At 42.1% G+C, this 21,080-nt stretch overlaps 1 protein-coding gene across 3 annotated transcripts in view; it reads right to left on the bottom strand.

Moving 5' to 3' along the window:
* LOC115090776 (ketosamine-3-kinase-like) overlaps positions 1-21,080 on the bottom strand; it is a 120,067-nt gene that overhangs the window by 55,578 nt on the left and 43,409 nt on the right. For all 3 annotated transcript variants that reach the window (XM_029600277.1, XM_029600276.1, XM_029600274.1), the window contains one exon: positions 5,239-5,390. In XM_029600277.1, the coding sequence (XP_029456137.1) occupies positions 5,239-5,381 (143 nt within the window). In that variant the 5' untranslated portion in view covers positions 5,382-5,390. The remainder of the gene's footprint in view (positions 1-5,238; positions 5,391-21,080) is intronic.

Raw genomic sequence — 21,080 nt, 5'->3', positions numbered from 1 at the left:
GAAAAGGACCAATGGCCCTTCCAGTCTGCCCAGCAAGCTTCCCATGGTAGTATTTGCTGCACCGTGCAGGTTACCCCCATGTATCAGTCTGTGCTGATTGATGTGCTTTGCTTATGGCCATAGAAGCAGTCCTGAGTTTTCCCTAATGTCTACTCATCAATATCCCAGACTGTAAAAACGTCATAGCTCATGTTGTCTCTGAATCCAAATTGCTCTTTCCCTCCAGCTCCTACCCCCCTCCGTCGAAGCAGAGAGCGATGCTGCAGTTGTATCAAATACTCTATTGATTTTCCTAAACACTTTTCAAAAGGAGAAAATCCCTCAACATTGAAAAACAATCTACAAAATCCAAATATTCATCCAAAAAAAGGAAGACATTTTTAGGGGAAGAAGAGGAAGGTTTCATACAATTTCATATCATCGCATCCAGCAATGTATGGCAATTTTTAATCATAAACCAACCTCCTCCAACCCGTGAATACTTTTTCTGTTTTTTAACGTGATTGAATTTTTTAAGTGAATAGTGACTTAAAACTTTTTCTTGAGATTGTATCTACCCACGAATGGGCTTTTTTAAACTTCTTCAAACTTCTTCATGAAGCACCAAACAGTTCTCAATAATGCCGACACACAATTTTCTCATATACAAACTTGCTGCAGGGAACTTCCCTATCACTTATCTGAGCACATTCTCGATCTCAAATCCATGTCCATATCCCAACAAGGCCTTGTTTCGAATCATTGATTCTTCGTCAAGGGGCAGTTGTTCTAGTCTGGGATCTGGAAATGTTCGGTGTCTTCACTCTCTTTAAACCGCCATAATGATGGTGCTTTGTGAAGACAATCTCAAGAAAAAGTTTTAAGTCACTATTCACTTAACATGTCTTGGACATGGGCATTGTGGGCAGAAAGACATGAATAAACAAAATTATAATTAAAATATAGTAAATCTCCAAACTCAAATGGTACTAACTGCCAGCATTTAAACAGTAACAACTCTACTATGAAAAGACAACACTGCAAATATTACACCAGGGCATACAACACCAATTCACCTCTTTTTAGGAAAATACATCAAACCAAGCTGCTAAATATCCCTACAAAGAAACTACACGCTAGCAGAACACCTCACCTTGGTCACATATGCAGAACACAGTCAGACCCTTACCAAATACATAATAAAAAGACCATAAAGTATACATAGAAAAGTGTAGATAAACTAAACTGGAAAATGCAACAAGTTTAGACTCTCTATGCAGTGAAACAATGGGAAAAAACAGAAACATTACCATTCCTCATCAAATATCAAACAAGAAAATCAAGAAAAATAAAATAATAATAGTACAACCATATTAATAAAATTAATATTTCAAAACAGGTGACAAATAGAACAACATTGAAAAATTAAAAACTCATAAAAATTAAAAAAAATGTTCCAAACACTATAAAAATATTTCAAAAAAGCACATACATAAAAAAACACCCAATAATAAAAAAATCACCTGCTCATACCTGGGAACTTTTGATTTCCAGATACCCTGAGATTATTGTTGATTAGTGAGTGGAGTGGAGAGGGGAGATTGTTGTGTTCAAACTTTCTCTTCTCTCTTTCACACATACACATTCATAGAATTATAGAAACATAGAAATCATGGCAGAAAAGGAGCAATGGCCCTTCCAGTCTGCCCAGCAAGCTTCCCATGGTAGTATTTGCTGCACAGTGCAGCTAACCCCATGTATCAGTTGGTGCTGATTGATGTGCTTTGCTTATGGCCGTTGAAGCCCTAATGTCTACTCATCAGTATCCCAGACTGCAAAAACGTCATGGCTCATGTTGTCTCTGAATCCAAATTGCTCTTTCCCTCCAGCTCTACCCCCCTCCGTCGAAGCAGAGAGCGATGCTGCAGTTGCATCAAAATCATTGAGGCTTATTGGTTAAGGGTAGTAATCCCATGAATAACTGATGCTCTGTGCAGGTTACCCCCATGCTTACCAATTCCCAGACCATTAAGGTCAGGTCTCTCATTGGTTGCTGTTTTAATTCAATTTCCCTTTTCCCCTGCCGCTGAAGCAGAGAGCAATGTTGGAATTGCATTAAAAGTATCAAGGCTTATTGGTTAAGGGTAATAATCGCTGCACCAGCAAGTTACCCCCATGAACGCTTTCATCGTTTCCTTTAGGACTTGGCTGTGGAAGCAGTCCTGTGCTTTTTCCCTTATGTCTGCGTATCAGCATCCCAGACCATGGAAGTCAGAGTCCTCGGTTGTTGTCTGAATCCAATTCCTCTTTTCCCCTGTCATCTAAATGGGGAGCAATGTTGCAGTTGCATTAAAAGCATCAAAGCATATTGGTTAAGGATAGTAATCTGCATGCCTTCTGCTAAGGGTAGTAACTCCATACCAGCAAGTTATCCCATTGCGCGCTTATCTTATTTCTGGCCTCTAGCCTTTAGAGATCCTCAGTGTTTATCTCATGCCCCTTTAAATTATTTGATTGCTTTCATCTTCACTACCTCCTCCAGAAGGGCATTCTAGGCCTCCACTACCCTCTTCATGAAGAAATATTTCCTGATGTTGGTTCTGAGTCAACCCCCCTGGAGTTTCATTTTGTGACCCCTAGTTCTATTGTTTTCTTTTCAATGGAAAAGGTTCAAAGTCTCTACATCATTAAAACGTTTAGGTATCTGAAGGTCTATATCATATCTCCCCTGCTCCTCCTCTCTTCCAGGTTATACATATTCACATCCTTCAGCCTCTCCTCATAGGTCTTACGATACAGACTCCACACGATTTCCGTCGCCCTTCTCTGGACCGTAACCATCCTGTCTTTATCCTTTTTGAGATATGGTCTCCAGTACTCCTGGTGAGGTCTCAACAAGGACCTGTACAAGGGCATCATCACCTCCTTCTTTTTACTGGTTATTCCTCTCTCTATGCAGCCCAGCATTCTTCTGGCTTTAGCTATCGCCTTATCACATTGCTTCACCATCTTCAGATCCCCAGACACTATCACCCCAAGATCTCTCTCTTGGTTCATGCACATCAGTCTTTCACCAGCCATCACGTACAGCTCCTTTGAATTACTATATCCAAGATGTTACGGAAGCGTGGACCCCTGAGCTGAGATGAAGTTGGCACCACCTATAGGGGGAACCCCTGTAGGCCCTCGTCATCGGGAGGTGGATGCAGGTGAAGTGGAGACCCAACTGGACTTTCACCTTTATTAACTCATGTTCCCCGCAGGTTGAGCCCTTGGGTGCCGTGGCCAGCAGGACTTAGGAGTGGGTCTTCGGGTGAAGGCAATTCAATGAAGGCAGAAGATAGCAGCGAAGTCAGAAGTACCAGTGGTCGGGGCCGGTGGTGGACAGGAGAATGCAAGGACAGGCCAGGAGTCGGGGCAGGTGGCAAGACGGAGAGGCAGTAGGCAGGCAGGCGGTCAGGGCAGGCAGCAGATGAAGCGAAATCCAGGGACGAGCCGTGTCAGAAACCAGGAGAGCAAGCTGATGGAATGAGGAGTTGGAAGGAAGCAGGAGCGGAACCAAATTGTGGAGAGGAGCAGGAGCTGGAACTGGAGCGGGAACAGGAGCACAGGCCGAGGAACTGGAACAGAGTGGAGCAGGAACGTAGCAACTAGCACTCTCAAGGGAGCAGGACCTGTTGCTAAGGCGAGGGAGAGATGGCAAGGCAGGGTATTTATTCCTGCCTTGCCTGATGTCATTACACTGGACCACGGGGACTTCCTTGCTGCTGGCCCTTTAAATGAGGGGAAATGGCGCATGTGTGCACCTGGGAGGACGCTGGACAGTGGCAGTGATGGCGGGAGATGAGGGGAAGGCAGAAGAAGACTGCACCCTCCGCAGTTGGAGTCAGGGACGGAGGCCAGCTGCGAACAGAGCCAGAGCGAGCCTTCTGGCCCCCGAGGTGAGGGGGACCGGGTGCACAGGTCCACGGCCGGGGCGCCTAACACAAGATGCATGACTCAGCACTTCTTTGCATTGAATCCCAGCTACCTAATTTTCGTCCAAGTTTTCTTAAATCACTTTTCATTCTATCTACTTCTTCAGGATTGTCCACTGTGTATTTTGCCCCAGTACCAATACATGGGAGAACCAAATAAGGCCAATAATGAAATATTTATTGTAAGGAAAATTTATCTTTGGTTTATAGAGCTTAGTCTTCAACAACATATTTGAGTAAAAATTCAGGACGGTTACTACAAATTACTTGTACTCAGATGTTTAAAACCACTATTGAACCACTATTGAACCAAACAGAATTTAGAACAGTGCTTCAAGCTCTACTGTTCACTAACATAGATTATTGCAATTCTTTATTTCTTGGTCTTTCCCAAACAACATTAAGACCTCTTCAAATACTGCAGAATTCAGTACAGCGTTACTGTCTGAGCCACACTGGATGCTACTAGGTGGGAAGGAGGGTTAGAATTGGGATGAGTGGGGAAAGGGAAGGAAGGAGAGAACAGGGCTTTGGAATGTCATTTTCATCAACTGGAGAGGGGTTGAGGCCATAACTGGGACCCCCAAGCTTTGCAATTGTTTACGTATACTGGTAGGGAATGGGGGATGGAGAGCTCAACCCAGCAGGACCCCTTTCTCATATATTGGGTAGAGGTCGGGGAATTCGGCTGTCAGGCCCATGCTGCACCTTTTACTTGTTTACACTAACATTACTTAACCGGGCTCTGTTCCTTTGATTAAAGCCATTCAAGCTTTAAGTTATCTGGCAATACGCGGCCAGATAACTTTAGGACTCCTCTGAGGCAGTCCTAAAGTTATCTGATTAACTTAGCCATATCAATCTGAAAATCAGCTAAGTTAACAAGATAATTTTCTCTGTTCCTGAAATGCTTTATTTTTTATCTGACTAAAATTTAGCCAGGTATGTGCCCCAAATATTCAAAAGTAAGCATTTAGCTGGATAACTCACAATTTATCTGGCTAAATGCTTGTGAATATGGACCGCTATGATAATTTCTATTTTCGTGATCCAGGTTATATAGTGTAACAAGTATCTGTTCTGAGCAATCATGGAAGGTCCTAATACTGAATTATTAGATGGTCTTAATCTTGAATGAAAACAGAAATATTTATTTAGTGCATGTAATGGGTGGTCTTAGGTACAGTATCTAGTGTGAAAGAACAGAAAAATATAAATCTCACAGGCACAAATTTTCAACATCAGCAGAACACGATAAAGAGATGACAGAGGATTTCGGTACCTGTTTAAGCTCCTCATTTCCAGGTGCTCCATGACAAACGCTGAGCCACCCCCCGGCATGTCTATGACCTTAATGGGTTTTGGCACTGTCACAGTATTCGTTTGCAGGATAGCTTCCAGGCTGGCCATTTCTCCCACAAACATCCTTCTGGCCTGTTAATAAACAGGAAGAAAGTCAGTGACATCTAGCTGATAAATGCAGGCCAGCTGGGACTGAACTTCCAGCTCAACGGGTCAAAGGCTCCTGAGCTTTAGATCCTCTACAATACTATTTCTGGACAACTTTGGTGCATCTGATGGTTATGGAATGCTGTTTGAGAGGCATCTGAATATTAATTCTCTTAATCAAAATGAGGCAAGAAACTAGTTTCTCTTAGTTTAGCTTTCATTTACATTAAGTGTGATCACAATCTAATGTTTTCAATGTTTACTCTTCTTGTGCCAGATATTTATAGCTTCCTCAGCTCTGAGCAATGACATCACCTCCATCCGCTTGGAATATCTCACAGCAGTCAGCTCTTGGAGTACTCTTATTTCATAAGGATTTTAATGATCTGGGGAATCCCCCTTGGGACTGGGGGTGTTGAGGAGGCAGCATTCACAGCCCCTGGATGGAGGAAGTTTCAGACATTGTGCTACAGTGACACCTACTGGACAGACTCAGGATGCAAACATACTGGGAAGTGGTGGGAGCTGCAATCTGTGGCCCCTGGCTGAAGACTGATGCTGTGATGGCTGGGCAAGACAGGAGGAGAAAAAGTTTTATAAGTAGGAGAAAAGACTGGGAAAAAATGCTCAGAGATTCTAAAGCAATGCTGAGCATCCTGTTTGAGAAACTCTCATAAAACAGAACTAGAAACTGCTGTAATGTAATATGTAGCAAATCCATTCCTAAACATCTGTACATCCTGTTACTATTATCAATACATAATTAGAAACATAGAAATGACGGCAGAAAAGGACCAAATGGTCCATCCAGTCTGCCCAGCAAGCTTATGGTAGTATCTGCTGTGCCATGTAGGTAACACCATGCTTATCTGTTTCCCAGACCATAAAAGTCAGGGCCCTGGTGGGTTGCTGTTTGAATCCAATTCCCGGTTACCTCCCTGCTTATCAGTTTCCCACACTAGCCCTCTCTGATTGCTGTTGAATCCATTTCCCTGTTATGCCTTGCTTTTGAAGCAGAGAGCAAAGTCCGAGTTGCATCACAGTAACAGTCTTGTTGATTAAGGGAAGTAACTGCCACATCAGCAAGTTACCCCCATACTTGATTCCCCAGACCATAAAATTCAGGGCCCTCGGTTGCTGAACGAATCCAATTCCCCTTCTCCCCCTTGCCATTGAAGCAGAGAGCAATGAAACATTCCTCCAGTAAAAGGACTTAGAAGGCGGCACAGAAAAAAATCTGCTCTGTTTTTGTGAAACCACTTTTTTGATATAAAATAGCACTTTGAACAAAAGTTCCGTATACTGCGTTCTCCAGGAGCAGTGCGTAAAAAAGGGGACATGATCAGAACATCCACTCATAAGTTGTTTGAAGTCATGCTACAAAAAAATTAAATTACCACCTGAGACCCTGTAGCAGTCTTAAAGGGACGGATTTTAAAAGGGTTATGCGCACAAAGTACACACGTAACCCTTTTAAAAACCCCCTACGCGTGCCGAGCCCATTTTGCATAGGCTCGGCGGTGCGCGCAAGCCCCGGGACGTGCGTAAGTCCCGGGGCTTCACAAGGGGGCGTGTCGGTGGGCGGCGCAAATTTCGGGGCATTCCCGGGGGCGTGTTGGGGGCGTGGTGCCGGCCCGGGGGCGTGATTGAGGCCTCCGGACCAGCTCCTGGGTCGGGTGATGGCGCGCCAGCAGCCTGCTGGCGCACCAGAGTTACGCCTGCCAGAGAGGCAGGCGTAACTTTAACAACAAAGGTAGGGGGAAGGTTTAGATAGGGCCAGGGGGGTGGGTTAGGTAGGGGAAGGGAGGGGAAGGTGCGGGGGGGGTAGAAGGAAAGTTCCCTCCGAGGCCGCTCCGATTTCGGAGCGGCCTTGGAGGGAACGGGCAGCGCGTGCTGGGCTCGGCGCGCGCAAGTTGCACAAATGTGCACCCCCTTGCGCGCGCCGACCCCGGATTTTATAAGATACGCGCGGCTACAAAAGTACGTGCGCGCATAGATTTATAAAATCTACCCCAAAGTCTATAAAAAAAAATCTTGCAATGGCTTAAGCTCTCTAATGAACATATGACCAAATAATGCCTCGCTCAATTTAGGGTCTTTTTTTTCTTCCCTCCTAACTCCCTCTCTTGTATGAGCCTTAAATCATACTACCTATTAAAATAATCAAAGAACCCATGTGATATTCATAAGAGAAACCTTCTTAGATCCTCTCCAATGTGGTAGAAAGATACTTTAGATAGTCTCTACAGTTTCTTCCATCTTTGCCCCTCCAACTTATCAGTTTTAAACCACATGCTGTACTGGCTCCTTATGGATCCCACTAACACAACTTGTGCTCTGTGCAGATATCACGCAGGATACTGGCAGCTCATAATGTCAGATTTAAGTTAGTTGGTGACATGATTCTAAATCCAAGCAAAAATAAAGAGAGCTTCCAATAAGCTGCAGGGATTAGCTGGCTAAACTTAATGCTTAAGCAGCATCTTCCAACAATATTTATTTTATATATTTATTTTGACATTTTATATACCGTCATTCCAAATACAGATCACAACGGTTTACAATGTGGCATTCATTGGTACTTAAACAGGGAGATCCATCTCACTCTCCGAGACAGAGATGAAGAGGTTGAAGCAGATATAATGGGGCAAATTTCAATAAACTGAATGGTGACAAAGTCTATGGATACTTTTGCACTCACAGACCTTTAGCCAATTTTCAAAGGTGAGCTACTTGGGTACCAGAATATCTGCATACTTTGCCCTTGCTATTTGTGCAGTTGGGATTCGAGGCCAGAAACTATGCATGGATAATTGAAAATTAAATTACATGCAAGTACTTTCCTCTCCCAACCCAAACATACCCTGGAAAAATACAGCTATGTTTAGCTGCTCTGCACAGGGAAAATTTCAGACCCAGGAATGTAGGTGCCTAACTGAAAATTGTCCTCTTTAAGGCTACAATTGCTGGATAATTCCTTATACATCAGCTTTTAGTTATACAGGAAGTTAATTTCACTTTCAGATATATTTTAATTTAATGCATCCTCATTTTTTATATATCAACAAATATTTTGATTTGGTTACATGCTCACAGGAAGAGGTGGTTAACGGCATGCATCCACTCATTCTCCGCCAGGTTTGCTCTGCTCTGGATAGATTAGTAAGTGAAAGCCAGAAATTTCTAACATGTAATTACAGATATATCAAGAAGTGTGCAGGTTGGGGGAAGGGACGTCACGCTGATAGATGGCAGCTTAACCTGACTGCTCCGAGCCCCGATTCAGAGAATCCCTCCCATTTACAGCCATCACAGCACCGCTGTTTTATTTAAGTGCCCCTCTACCTGCCTGCAACATCAGGATGTTGGTTCATAAAAAATCGCCCGATTTCAAGCAATTTTCCTTTGAACCAACGGCGGCAAAAACAACAGAGGAGGCCAGTGCAGGGAACCTGGAAGAAAATGGCGCCGCCGCAGTATGTCGAGCAAAAGGGAAGAGGAAATCAGCGGCCAACCACAGTGAACAGAGATACCCCTCTCCAGGGAAGATTTTAATTCCCTTTTAAAATCCCAAAAAAGGAAGAAAAATACCTGGGAATTAAAGTGGGTGCAAACCTGGATAAACTATATGATATGAACTATTTGGGACTATGGTGAAAAATCTCTGGATTTACTTAAGTGGGAGAAGTTTGATTTCTCATGGCTAGGCAGAATTGGATGAATGCACTTCCCAAGTTACTATATCTTGTTCAATTTCTGCCTGTTGAAATTTCTGAAACCCAATCCTAGGGTGAGCAGTCAAATACTATATTTGCCTAAAGATAGGGGAGAGTTGGGAGTCCCTTGTTTATCGTGGTACTATGCAACTACGAAATTGAAAATCATTCTGGACTGGCATGGAGGAAGTATTGGGAAACGTTGGGTTGGATTGGAAAGTGCCCTTTTAAATGAGATGCCACCAATCTGGTATGGTTATCCAGTAAAGCTCGGTACACTCAAGGGCCATTCCCCTTGCTGGTTATCTTGTCTTTGAAAATTTGGGATAAGTGGAAATCACACTTGGTGGGAGACTGGAAATATTTTTATAGATCCCCACTCTTTATGAATAGAGAGTTCATGCTGGGTTGCTCGTCGAAGAGGGCGAGCAGATGGGAAGAAAAAGGGTGTAGCAGACTGGAGCATCTTTGGAATGAGACACAAATTAGAGGCTTCCAGGAATTACAAGAAACATTCCAGTTTGATCATTCTGACTACTATTTTTATTTACAAGCTACTCACGTCTTATCTCAAAACATGGTGAAGAGAAGTTTGAAGCAAGGGAAGACCCTTTTTGAAGGGTTTTATGATAACGCAGGTTCTATTACTAAAAGGATTTCTAGAATATATTGCATATTTAATAAAGACCCTATCTCTCCACCCACACTTATACAGAAGTGGGAAAAAGACCTTGGTTGTAAGTTAGATGAAAAATGTTGGGATCAATGTTTCATCATGATCAAAGGGTGTTCCAGTTCAATTCCCATAGTAGAACGTTATAAAATGCTTTACCGTTGGTATCTTACTCCAGCCCGATTGCATATGTTTTACCCTTCTTTAGATGATAGCTGTTGGAGAAATTGTGGTCAGAGTGGTATGTTTCTACATATTTGGTGGAATTGTCCAATAATATCACAGTTTTGGGATCGGATAATAACTTTAGTAAGAGAAATAGTGGGGTGAACATAAGCAAAAATCCTTGTTTTTTTTCTATTAAACATTACGGAGGAAGCTTATGCAGAGATCACTTTGTCTTTGCAAGTGATAACAGCAACACAAAGTGAAGTGGCCGGTTGTTGGAAGAACCCTCTAGCCCCATCTATGCATAGAGTCACCCAGAGATTAGCTTGTATTTATCATTTGAACAGGCTTACTGCTATTAAACGGAAACAATTGCCTAAGTTTGAGAAGTTGTGGCAGCCCTATATGACATGGCTCCAAAAGATGCAACTGCTGGTATTTGACCCAGAAGTGATAAATTATTATCAATATTAGGCCTCTTGAGTGTAGGGGGGTAATGGTAGATGGGTGGGGGGAACTGGTTGAGTGAAGATACTTCTGTTTTGAGATGGTGTATTTATATATGAAGATCCTTACAGTGGATCAGGGGAAGAGGGAGAGTGTGGTAATTGATAAGGGGTAAAAAATTATATGACAAACATACAACTGAAATCATAACATTTTCCACATGTTATTTGCAAAATATTTTATTTTATTGTATTTGACTACATTATGATAATGTCATTCAAGTGACTGGTGGGGCCACTTGGCAACAGTGATCATAACATGATCAAATTTAAACTAATAACTGGAAGGGGGACAATATGTAAATCTGCAGCTCTAACACTAAATTTTAAAAAGAGAAACTTTGATAAAATGAGGAAAATAGAAAAAAACTGAAAGGTGCAGCTGCAAAGGTTAAAAGTGTTCAACAGGCTTGGACATTGTTTAAAAATACAATCCTAGAGGCGCAATCCATATGTATTCCGCGCATTAAGAAAGGTGGAAGGAAGGCAAAACGATTACCGTCATGGCTAAAAGGTGAGGTGAAAGAGGCTATTTTAGCCAAAAAAAATCCTTCAAAAATTGGAAGAAGGATCCATCTGAAGAAAATAGGATAAAACATAAGCATTGTCAAGGTAAGTGTAAAACAATGATAAGACAGGCAAAGAGAGAATTTGAAATGAAGTTGGCCATAGAGGCAAAAACTCATAATAAAGACTTTTTAAAATATATCTAAAGCAAGAAACCTGTGAGGGAGTCAGTTGGACCATTAGATGATAGAGGGATTAAAGGGGCTCTTAGGGAAGATAAGGCCATTGCAGAAAGACTAAATGAGTTCTTTGCCTCCTTGTTTACTAATGAAGATGTTGGGGAGATACCAGTTCCGGAGATGGTTTTCAGGGGTGATGAGTCAGACGAACTGAACGAAATCACTGTGAACCTGGAAGATGTAGTAGGCCAGATTGACAAACTAAAGAGTAGCAAATCACCTGGACCAGATGGTATGCATCCTAGGGTTCTGAAGGAACTCAAAAATGAAATTTCTGATCTATTAGTTAAAATTTGTAACCTATCATTAAAATCATCCATTGTACCTGAAGACTGGAGGGTGGCCAATGTAACCCCAATATTTAAAAAAGGCTCCAGGGGCGATCCGGGCAATTATAGACCAGTGAGCCTGACTTCAGTGCCAGGAAAATTAGTGGAAACTATTCTCAAGATCAAAATCGTAGAGCATATAGAAAGACATGATTTAATGGGACACAGTCAACATGGATTTACCCAAGGGAAGTCTTGCCTAACAAATCTGCTTCATTTTTTTGAAGGGGTTAATAAACATGTGGATAAAGGTGAACCGGTAGATGTAGTGTATTTGGATTTTCAGAAGGCTTTTGACAAAGTCCCTCATGAGAGGCTTCTACGAAAACTAAAAAGTCATGGGATAGGAGGCGATATCCTTTCGTGGATTACAAACTGGTTAAAAGACAGGAAACAGAGAGTAGGATTAAATGGTCAATTTTCTCAGTGGAAAAGGGTAAACAGTGGAGTGCCTCAGGGATCTGTACTTGGACCGGTGCTTTTCAATTATATATATATATATATATATATATATATATATATATATATATATTTATATTTATAGACTTTTCTTTGCCGACATTCGAAAGGCACATCAAACCGGCTTACATTGAATTGAAAGGAGGAAAATACAATGAACAGAATAACATGTCATAGTTAAACGCAAATGGTGTAAGATATAAGCATCGTAAAAACATTCTGAGATTATATATAATAACATAAAAGAACTAAATAGCTATGGAGGAAAAAGGTAGAAAGAAAGAGAAACTTTGTACAAACTAAGAAAACTTTATCTTTAACAATGAGAAAATGGTATAGGGGTTATGAAGTGCAGCAAAGTTCCAGGGGGGGAGGGTAGGGGCACAGATGGAAAAGGAGAAGAGCAAGGGGAGGAGGGGGGGAGGGAGGGGGGAGGGCAGGTAGTGGAGATTCTTAGAAAGGTCCATTTAGAAAGGTCCATTTAGGAGAAGTCTACGTATTGGTTGAGTCGGGGTATGCCTGCTTGAAGAGCCATGTTTTGACTCCTTTTTTGAATTTGTTAAGTGATGGTTCCAGATATAAATGATCTGGAAAGGAATATGACGAGTGAGGTTATCAAATTTGCGGATGATACAAAATTATTCATAGTAGTTAAATCACAAGCAGACTGTGATACATTACAGGAGGACCTTGCAAGACTGGAAGATTGGGCATCCAAATGGCAGATGAAATTTAATGTGGACAAGTGCAAGGTGTTGCATATAGGGAAAAATAACCCTTGCTGTAGTTACACGATGTTAGGTTCCATATTAGGAGCTACCACCCAGGAAAAAGATCTAGGCATCATAGTGGATAATACTTTAAAATCGTCGGCTCAGTGTGCTGCAGCAGTCAAAAAAGCAAATAGAAGGTTAAGAATTATTAGGAAGGGAATGGTTAATAGAACGGAAAATGTCATAATGCCTCTGTATCGCTTCATGGTGAGACTGCACCTTGAATACTGTGTACAATTCTGGTCGCTGCATCTCAAAAAAGATATAGTTGCGATGGAGAAGGTACAGAGAAGGGCAACCAAAATGATAAAGGGGATGGAACAGATCCCTATGAGGAAAGGCTGAAGAGGTTAGGGCTGTTCAGCTTGGAGAAGAGACGGCTGAGGGGGGATATGATAGAGGTCTTTAAGATCATGAGAGGTCTTGAATTAGTAGATGTGACTCGGTTATTTACACTTTCGAATAATAGAAGGACTAGGGGGCATTCCATGAAGTTAGCAAGTAGCATATTTAGGACTAATTGGAGAAAATTATTTTTCACTCAACGCACAATAAAGCTCTGGAATTTGTTGCCAGAGGATGTGGTTAGTGCAGTTACTGTAGCTGGATTCAAAAAAGGTTTGGATAAGTTCTTGGAGGAGAAGTCCATTAATGGCTATTAATCAATTTTACTTAGGGGTAGATTTTTAAAAAATGCACGTTCGCGTACTTTGTTGGCGCACCAGTCGCAAACAAAAGTACGCTGGATTTTAGTAGATACGCGTGTAGCCGCGCATATCTTCTAAAATCCAGGATCGGCGCGCGCAAGGCTGCCGATTTTGGGCAGCTGGCGTGCGCCGAGCCGCGCAGCCTGCCACCGTTCCCTCCGAGGCCGCTCCGAAATCGGAGCGGCCTCGGAGGGAACTCTCTTTCGCCCTCTCCTCACCTTCCCCTCCCTTCCTCTACCTAACCCACCCCCCCCCCCTCCCGGCCCTATCTAAACCCCCCCCTACCTTTGTCCACGGATTTACGCCTTTTGGTTTTTTTCGCTTTTTTTTTTGTGCTTCGCCGCTGTCACTTCTCCCCTCCTCCCGGAGCAAGGCTGCTTTTCGCGCCCTGCTCCGGGAGGACGGGAGAAGTGACACCGGCGAAGCGACTTACTTTTTGCTTTTGGTTTTTTCGCTTTTTTTTGCTTCGGGAGGAGGGAGAGGACTGGGGCTGCCCCGGAGACCGGCACCCATGATCGCGGCCGGGGCAGGTGAGAGGGGGCTGGGGGAAAGCTTACCATCTACCCTTACCCCTGCCTCTACCGCAGGGTCAGGGTAGGCGGTAAGTTAGCAGGTTAAACGCGCGACAAAACGGCAGGGAAAGATAGCGATAGTCGGGGCGCGGGTTACGGGATACTAGGGAATAGCTAATTCGCTCGTTTGCATGCAATATCCATGCCGCGTGCGGAAGGGGTTGGCCGGGGATTTTAGGACGCGGTAGGAGTAGGTTAAAGTGGATTCGGGATCACAGGAAGGGATAACGCGGCCGGAAAGTGAGTAAAACGCGGCTTAGGAGCAGGGTAAACGCGGCCGCACTTTACAGGATAGACCTGTCTGTCAATAAGCAGGGCTGAATTAGCCCTGAATAAGAATATGAGATGCTTGTATTTCATAACTTAAGTCACTAGAAATTGTATTGTATTTTTAACTTGCCACAGTAGAAGTAGATTGCATAGTATATTATATATTATATAGAATTTCATATCCTTAATCACAAGAAATCATATTGCATTTTAACTGCTGCAGCATAATTAAATTGTATAGTATAGCATTAGCACCTTTAAAATTAATTCAATTTTTAATAATTAATCAAACAAACAATAAACAATATTTCATATCCAATGTCAGACCATAAATGCAAAGAGAAAAAAAATAATATTTGAGAGTTGTGGTTCTGATACTCTTCAAGCAATCTGAGCATCTTACCCTCCCAGAAGATGATATTGAGTTGACCCCTGCAAGTGTCTCAAGACAATCAGTACAGAACAAAACAGAAAAGTAAAATACCATTCAAGACTATGAGCTCAGGGTGGCAGAGATGATACGTATGGCATTCAAACATCTACTATCATCTTTTTCCTTTTAGGAGAAGCCAGTGAGAAGTTTCATTATCAAAAGATTATGAACAGAGTTCTTCCAATACGTGAGAGGAGGTACTGTCTCTTGTCTCCAACAATGAAGAATCGCCATGTTAGCTAGTAGAAAAGCTTTTGCAAGCCCAAGTATTTGTAACCCGGCTTCAAAGAGACCAGCAGACAATATGCCAAAGATAGCAGCAGGAACCGAAAAAGACAATTTCAAAGAGAGAATGAATTCAGCATAAGAGTACGCCTGCTTTCAAAAACAATTTGATTTTGCTTCAGAATCAAAATGCATGGCTTAATGTACCAGAACACTTATTACACTTTATACAAATATCAGAATCTGCTATCCCAGCCAATTATGCCTGTCTTTGAGATACATGGGATCTAGTCAGTATTTTGTAATACATTTCATGCATCTACATATTTTTTTGTAATCTTGCATATAGTACCAAAACATGTAATAAAGGACTTTAAACAAAATGGAACAGTCAATTCTTGTGTCCATTTAACCCAGAAGCTCTCCAGAGAGTTTGAACACAGAGATATCTGCAAAGGTTTATACAATGAATATAAAGAATGCCTACTTGGGTCCTCCAATTCAAACCAGCCTTGAATAATTTGCCAATTCTTGGCTTTCAATTCCACAGAATTTAAAGATAGAACATAGTGACGAATTTGAAAATAATTAAAATAATCAAGATATAAATCTCCCAATTTATGCCCCAGTTTTGCTTTCAGAAGAACCTTCCCTTTAGCATTTAAAATATGTGCCAGAACCTCCACGTCCCTCCAGGTCCATTTGTGAAAAATCGTCCCAAGTTGAACTTGGTAGAAAATCACCATTTCCTATAATAGGTAAAAAAGGGGATGTATTAGCAGACATCTTAATTCTGGAAGCCAACCTACGCCAAGTTCTCCTAGCTGTCACTATTAAAATATGCCTAAAGAAAATCCTTATAATTTAGAATATTGTATACTTAACAGTTAAGTATATGATATTCTAAATTACTGTTGTGAACGATGTAAGCATGAGCCCCTCTTGCCGTGGCATAATTAACATAACCTTGAGGGTAGGGTCCTAAGGTCTGTACCGCTGGCAGGTGAACGAGACTTTGCACAGGCCAGGCTATGACAAAATCCAAAAGTCTGAGGCTATGGTCAGATCCAAAGAGCCAGACAAGGCAGAAGGGCCTGGCTGAAGCTGAAGACTTGGACAAAGAGCAAGGTTGAAACTGAAGCTGAAGGCTTGGACGAGGAAGGCTGTAACTGAAGCTGAAGATTTGGTTGGAGCATTATAAGGTGAGAGACTGAAGACTGAAGGAAGGTGAAGACTGAAGGAAGGTGAAGACAGAACCATGGACAAGTTAAGCTGACATGATTCCAAGGAGAATGACCTGCTTGCTGAGGCAAAACCTGGTTGCATGGCCAGGGTTTAAATACCTGGCCAAATGACATCATCAGGAGGTGTTGAGAGCCTGTCACAGAGCCCTTATAGTTTGGTGCGCATGTGTGTGCGCCATGCTTGCATGCCTAGGAAGAAGACATGAGCGACAGTATTTCGCTACCATGGGGAGTGGCAGTCCTTGACTGGCGGCGTCGGGGTCAGTGAAGTTGCTCGAAGGCCATCCCACAAGCAGAAAATGTAACAGTACCCCCTTCTATAAGCCCCCCTCCCCGAGCCTCTTTTCTTTGGCTTCTGAGGAGATGTTGAAGGTACATCTTTACCATTAGGGAACTCAGGGTTTTGACATGACTTATAGGATCTTTCGGAGGAATAAGAACATGATTTGTAGGTTTCAAGATCATCGTGTTGAATGAATACAGCCCCCTGCAGTCTTGGCAGTGGCTTCTACCTCCACGACGAAAGACTTAGAAGATTTGGAACATTTGCCTAGTGCTCCTGGTCGTTCCTTATAGTATAAGCTGGAATAGGATGTATACAGGAGTCACAGATCTGGTCTTTCAGGCAGGGTGGTCTGGAGTGGAGCATCCAGAGATGAGTTAGCACAGTGCTCCCTGTGGGATGGACCCCAATGGTTGATCTGTAAGGTGTTCCAGTCATTGGATGTTTGATGGAGTCTGAGCCAAGGTAATCCAAGTACCAGGGGGCTGGATGCTTTAGGTAGTACATAGAAATGAAGATTTTCCTGGTGAGACCTGGTTGCACGGCCAGAGTTTAAATACCCGGCCGTGTGACATCATCAGGAGGATCCAAGAGCCTGGATTCCTGCTGTGAAGCCCTTACAGTTTGCTAGGAGTGGTGTGCGCTGTGAGTGCAAGCCTAAGAGGAAGACAGGAGCAGCAGCATTTCCCTGCTGCGGAGAGCGACAATCTTGCTGGCAGTGTTGGGATGAGTGAAGCCGCTCGCAGGGCCATCCCACGATTGGCAAACAACAATTAGAAGGATTTTGTTTAGATTTTTTTTTTCCTTCACAGACATTATTTTGAACATTGACTATTAAAATATGCCCTTTCAAAGCATTAAGTAATTTAGGTATATTAGCATGTAAAACATATGGCAAATGAAATGGTTTATCTATGGTAGCTTCAAACTGAAAATCACAATAATAGGAGGCATTCATAAGCCAGTCCCCCACATGTCGAAGATTAGCTGCGTAATATCAGGCAACCTGTTTCCATTCAGATATCAGCTGTGCCAGAGATAATCGAGGTTTTCCCCCCTTTCATAGAAAATATCTCATTTCCCCGAAAAGAGTATTATAATTCTTTTTTCTCTAAAACAAGAGGTAGGGTGCATAGAACATATAACTATTTAGGAAAAATAGTCATTTTAAAAATTGGATCCTTCCTCCAATGATATATATAAATGGGCTCACCTCCGCAAAGCAGATTTGGTAACCATCTGTAATTTAGAAATGTCGAGAGTCTGAAGATTTTGTAAGTCAGTAGGGAGCCAAATACCCAAATATTTCATCTCACATTTGGTCCATTTGAATGGGAAATGCCTTCCCAATTATCAGCACTCCACTGGCCAATAGCCATTGCCTCAGATTTATCCAAGTTTACTTTTAAACCAATATAGCCACCATATTTCACCAAAACCTCCAAGAGAAGGGGCAAAGTTAACTTGCAGCTTGAAAATATGTAAAAAGAGATCAGGAAATGCTGCTCTTTTAAAAGATCTGGAACCAATTGAAACTCCCTGAATTGTGCGTATAAAAGGATCTAATGATAAAACAAAAAGAGGGGGAGATGGGGGAGGGGGCACCCTTTCCAAGTACCCCTTTGTAATTCAAATTCCTCTGAAAATGTATTAATTCATATACATGCCCTTGGCTGCTTATAAAGAAGAGAGACAAATATAAAAAATGACCTTTAAAACCATAAGCATTTAGGGGTAGATTTTTTAAAAGAATGCGCCCGCTACCCGGCGTGCACGCATGGACACACGATTTTATAACATGTTGTGTTAGCGCCCATCATAAAGATGATCCATCTGAGTGTTCAAAATTTTACAGAATTCTCCAGACATACCATCAGGTCCCGGGACCTTACATAATGAGAACTGTTTTATAACCAACTGAATCTCTGATAAGGTTACAGGAGCATTCAATTGCTATATATTTCCTTCAGTCAATTGGGGTAAATGAGCAGATTCTATAAATTGTCTAGCCTCCTCTAAATTACACTGCTCTGAAGTATATAAAGCTTTTTAATAAGCTGAAATAATATAACGTATTCCTTTATTTTCATGGTCTAACTGACCACTATTCACTCTCATAGATGAAATATAACTTCTATCTCCCCAATTTCTAACAGGATTAGCCAGCTTTCAACTCACTTTATTGACATAAAGAAAAAAAATTATGTTGAAAATACATTAGTCCTTTTTTTCAGTTTGTTGATGGATTAATGTATTCAGAGCAGCCTATGTAGCCAGAAATTGTTCTTTATGAGTTGAAGTGGGATGACTGGTGAACTTAGCTTTAATGGAATAAAATTGTTTTTCTAGTACCAAAAGTTCTTTAGCTCTCATTTTCTGTTTCCTAGCTGTATAAGCTATTATTTCCCCTTGGAGAACTGCTTTTTCAGTTTCCCATAATAATATAGCATCCCCTCATGATCCTTATTATAATCTGCATATTCTTTCCTTTTATCAATCAAATATGAGTGAAATTGCTTATCAGTATACAAATGCAAGGGAAACCTCCAATGCCTCTCCCCAGAGTAAAGAACCAAACCCTCAAATGTTATTCATACCAGAAAATGATCTGATATCTCCAGCAAGCCTATATCAGCACTAGTTACTTTAGAAAAGAATAGTTCTGAGATGAGAATATAATCCAAATGAGATTTAGAATCAGGTGCTGTTGAATAATGTGTGAAATAAATATCCAGGGGGTGGAGTTTCCACCATACATCCAAAAGCTCAAAATGAAAACATAGATACAGAATCCCCTTGTACTGATCCTGCAAAGTGGAAGGCTTAGCAGGAACTCTATCCAGTGAAGAATCAGAGACCAAATTAAAATCTCCTCCCAGTATCAAAGGAAGATGAGAAAATTGTGATAAAATATTGACCAATATAGCAAAAAAATATATATATATATATTAAAAACATTGGGAGCATATATGCTACCCAACACAATGCGATTCCCAAACAGATGTCCTTCTATTTTTCTATTTATTTTTTTAATAACTTTTTAATATACTGACGTTCGTAGGACACATCACGCCGGTTTACAATTATATCTACTTCCCATGTCCATAATTATTTTAACTGTTTGAAAATGAAGAGCCTTATGAAGTAGAATTGCTACTCTCGCTGAACGAAGAGTGATAAAAGCAAAACATAACTCCCCCACTCAGTGTTTCTTAAGTTTACCATGTTCTAAATCTGTCGAATGAGTTTCTTGTAACAGTGCAATATCGGTATAGAAATGTTGCACAGCCTTCAGTAACTCCACAGACATCCCAAGACAAATACTTAAGTGATTTCCCCATTATGGAGAAAATATGATAAAGAAAGCATCCTATATACATATATATAATTTCACAGAGAAAGGTTAGCCCCTCCCCCAGACCAACCTCCCCAGAAAGTCACATATATAAGAGAAGTTCCACAGTGATCGAGAACATATAACAGAACACATATTAAAATCCCTATATCTCTCCCAACCCAATCCCTCTATCCCCACTACCCCAAGCAGAATCCCTACTCATGCCACATAGCTCCGCCAAGGCAACAAACCTATGAGGCCTACGCCAACAGCTAGGAAACGTGCTCTGAGACAGGAAAGACTGGAGCTTCAGGTATACCAGCTTCCTTCCCCGCAGGTTGAGCCCTTAGGTTCTGGCGGCCGTCAGGACTTAAGTAGGGCCGTAAGGCAGTAGTGAAAGTAAACATCCAAGGACACACTGGGTCCAGGACAGGCAGTAGAGTGGAAGTACCAGGAAAAAGCCAAGGGTCAGGGCAGGTGGCAAGCAATGTAGTCAAATCCAAGGCAATTGGTCAGGTTCAGGCAACAAGCAAGTATGGTCAGGTCCAAAGTGTGAAAGGTAGCAGGTGTGTGAGTCCTTTGTGCAGCAGTGTAGTTGATGCTTCCTCGAGGGAGGGCAAACCCACAAGGCCTACACCAGCAACTGATGAACACACCCTGTAGCAGGACAGCCTGGCGCTTCACCTTTACCCTTGGGTCTGGCGGCTGGCAGGACTTAGGCAGGTCATTAGGGCAGTGAAAATAACTAGTCCAAAAGCACACTGGGGTCAGGGCAGGTAGCAGACTAATAGAGTTGGAGATAGACCAAAATTAGGGCAGGCAGCTTGCAAGAATCATCAAGTCCAGGCAAGAAGTCAGATCCAGGTGGCAGGCATATATGGTCAGTCCAAGCAAGGGGTCAGTTCTAGGCAGCAGGCAATCATGATCAGGTCCAGGTGGCAGGCAATCATAATCAGATCCAAGCAAGAGATCAAGATCCAGAGAGTCAGGCCAAGGGTGGATGAAGACACAGTGAAGACACTGGACAAGACAGATAAGATAAGGCGAGGCTGGATAATGGTGGGCTGGGCGAAGAAGCAGATGACAAGGCTGGATGAGAGGAACACAGGAATCAGGAATGCTAGGCAACATGTACTGCAAGAAAGGAGACCCGTTGCTGAGGCAAAGAAGTACTACAATATCCTTGTTTAAATAGGTCAGTCAGTCTGTGGGGCCTATATAATGTATGCGAATG

The sequence above is a fragment of the Rhinatrema bivittatum genome, chromosome 4 (assembly GCF_901001135.1).
Source record: "Rhinatrema bivittatum chromosome 4, aRhiBiv1.1, whole genome shotgun sequence".
Lineage (NCBI taxonomy): Eukaryota > Metazoa > Chordata > Amphibia > Gymnophiona > Rhinatrematidae > Rhinatrema > Rhinatrema bivittatum.
Note: the sequence above shows the minus strand (reverse complement) of the source record. Positions and strands in the feature narration are given on the sequence as shown.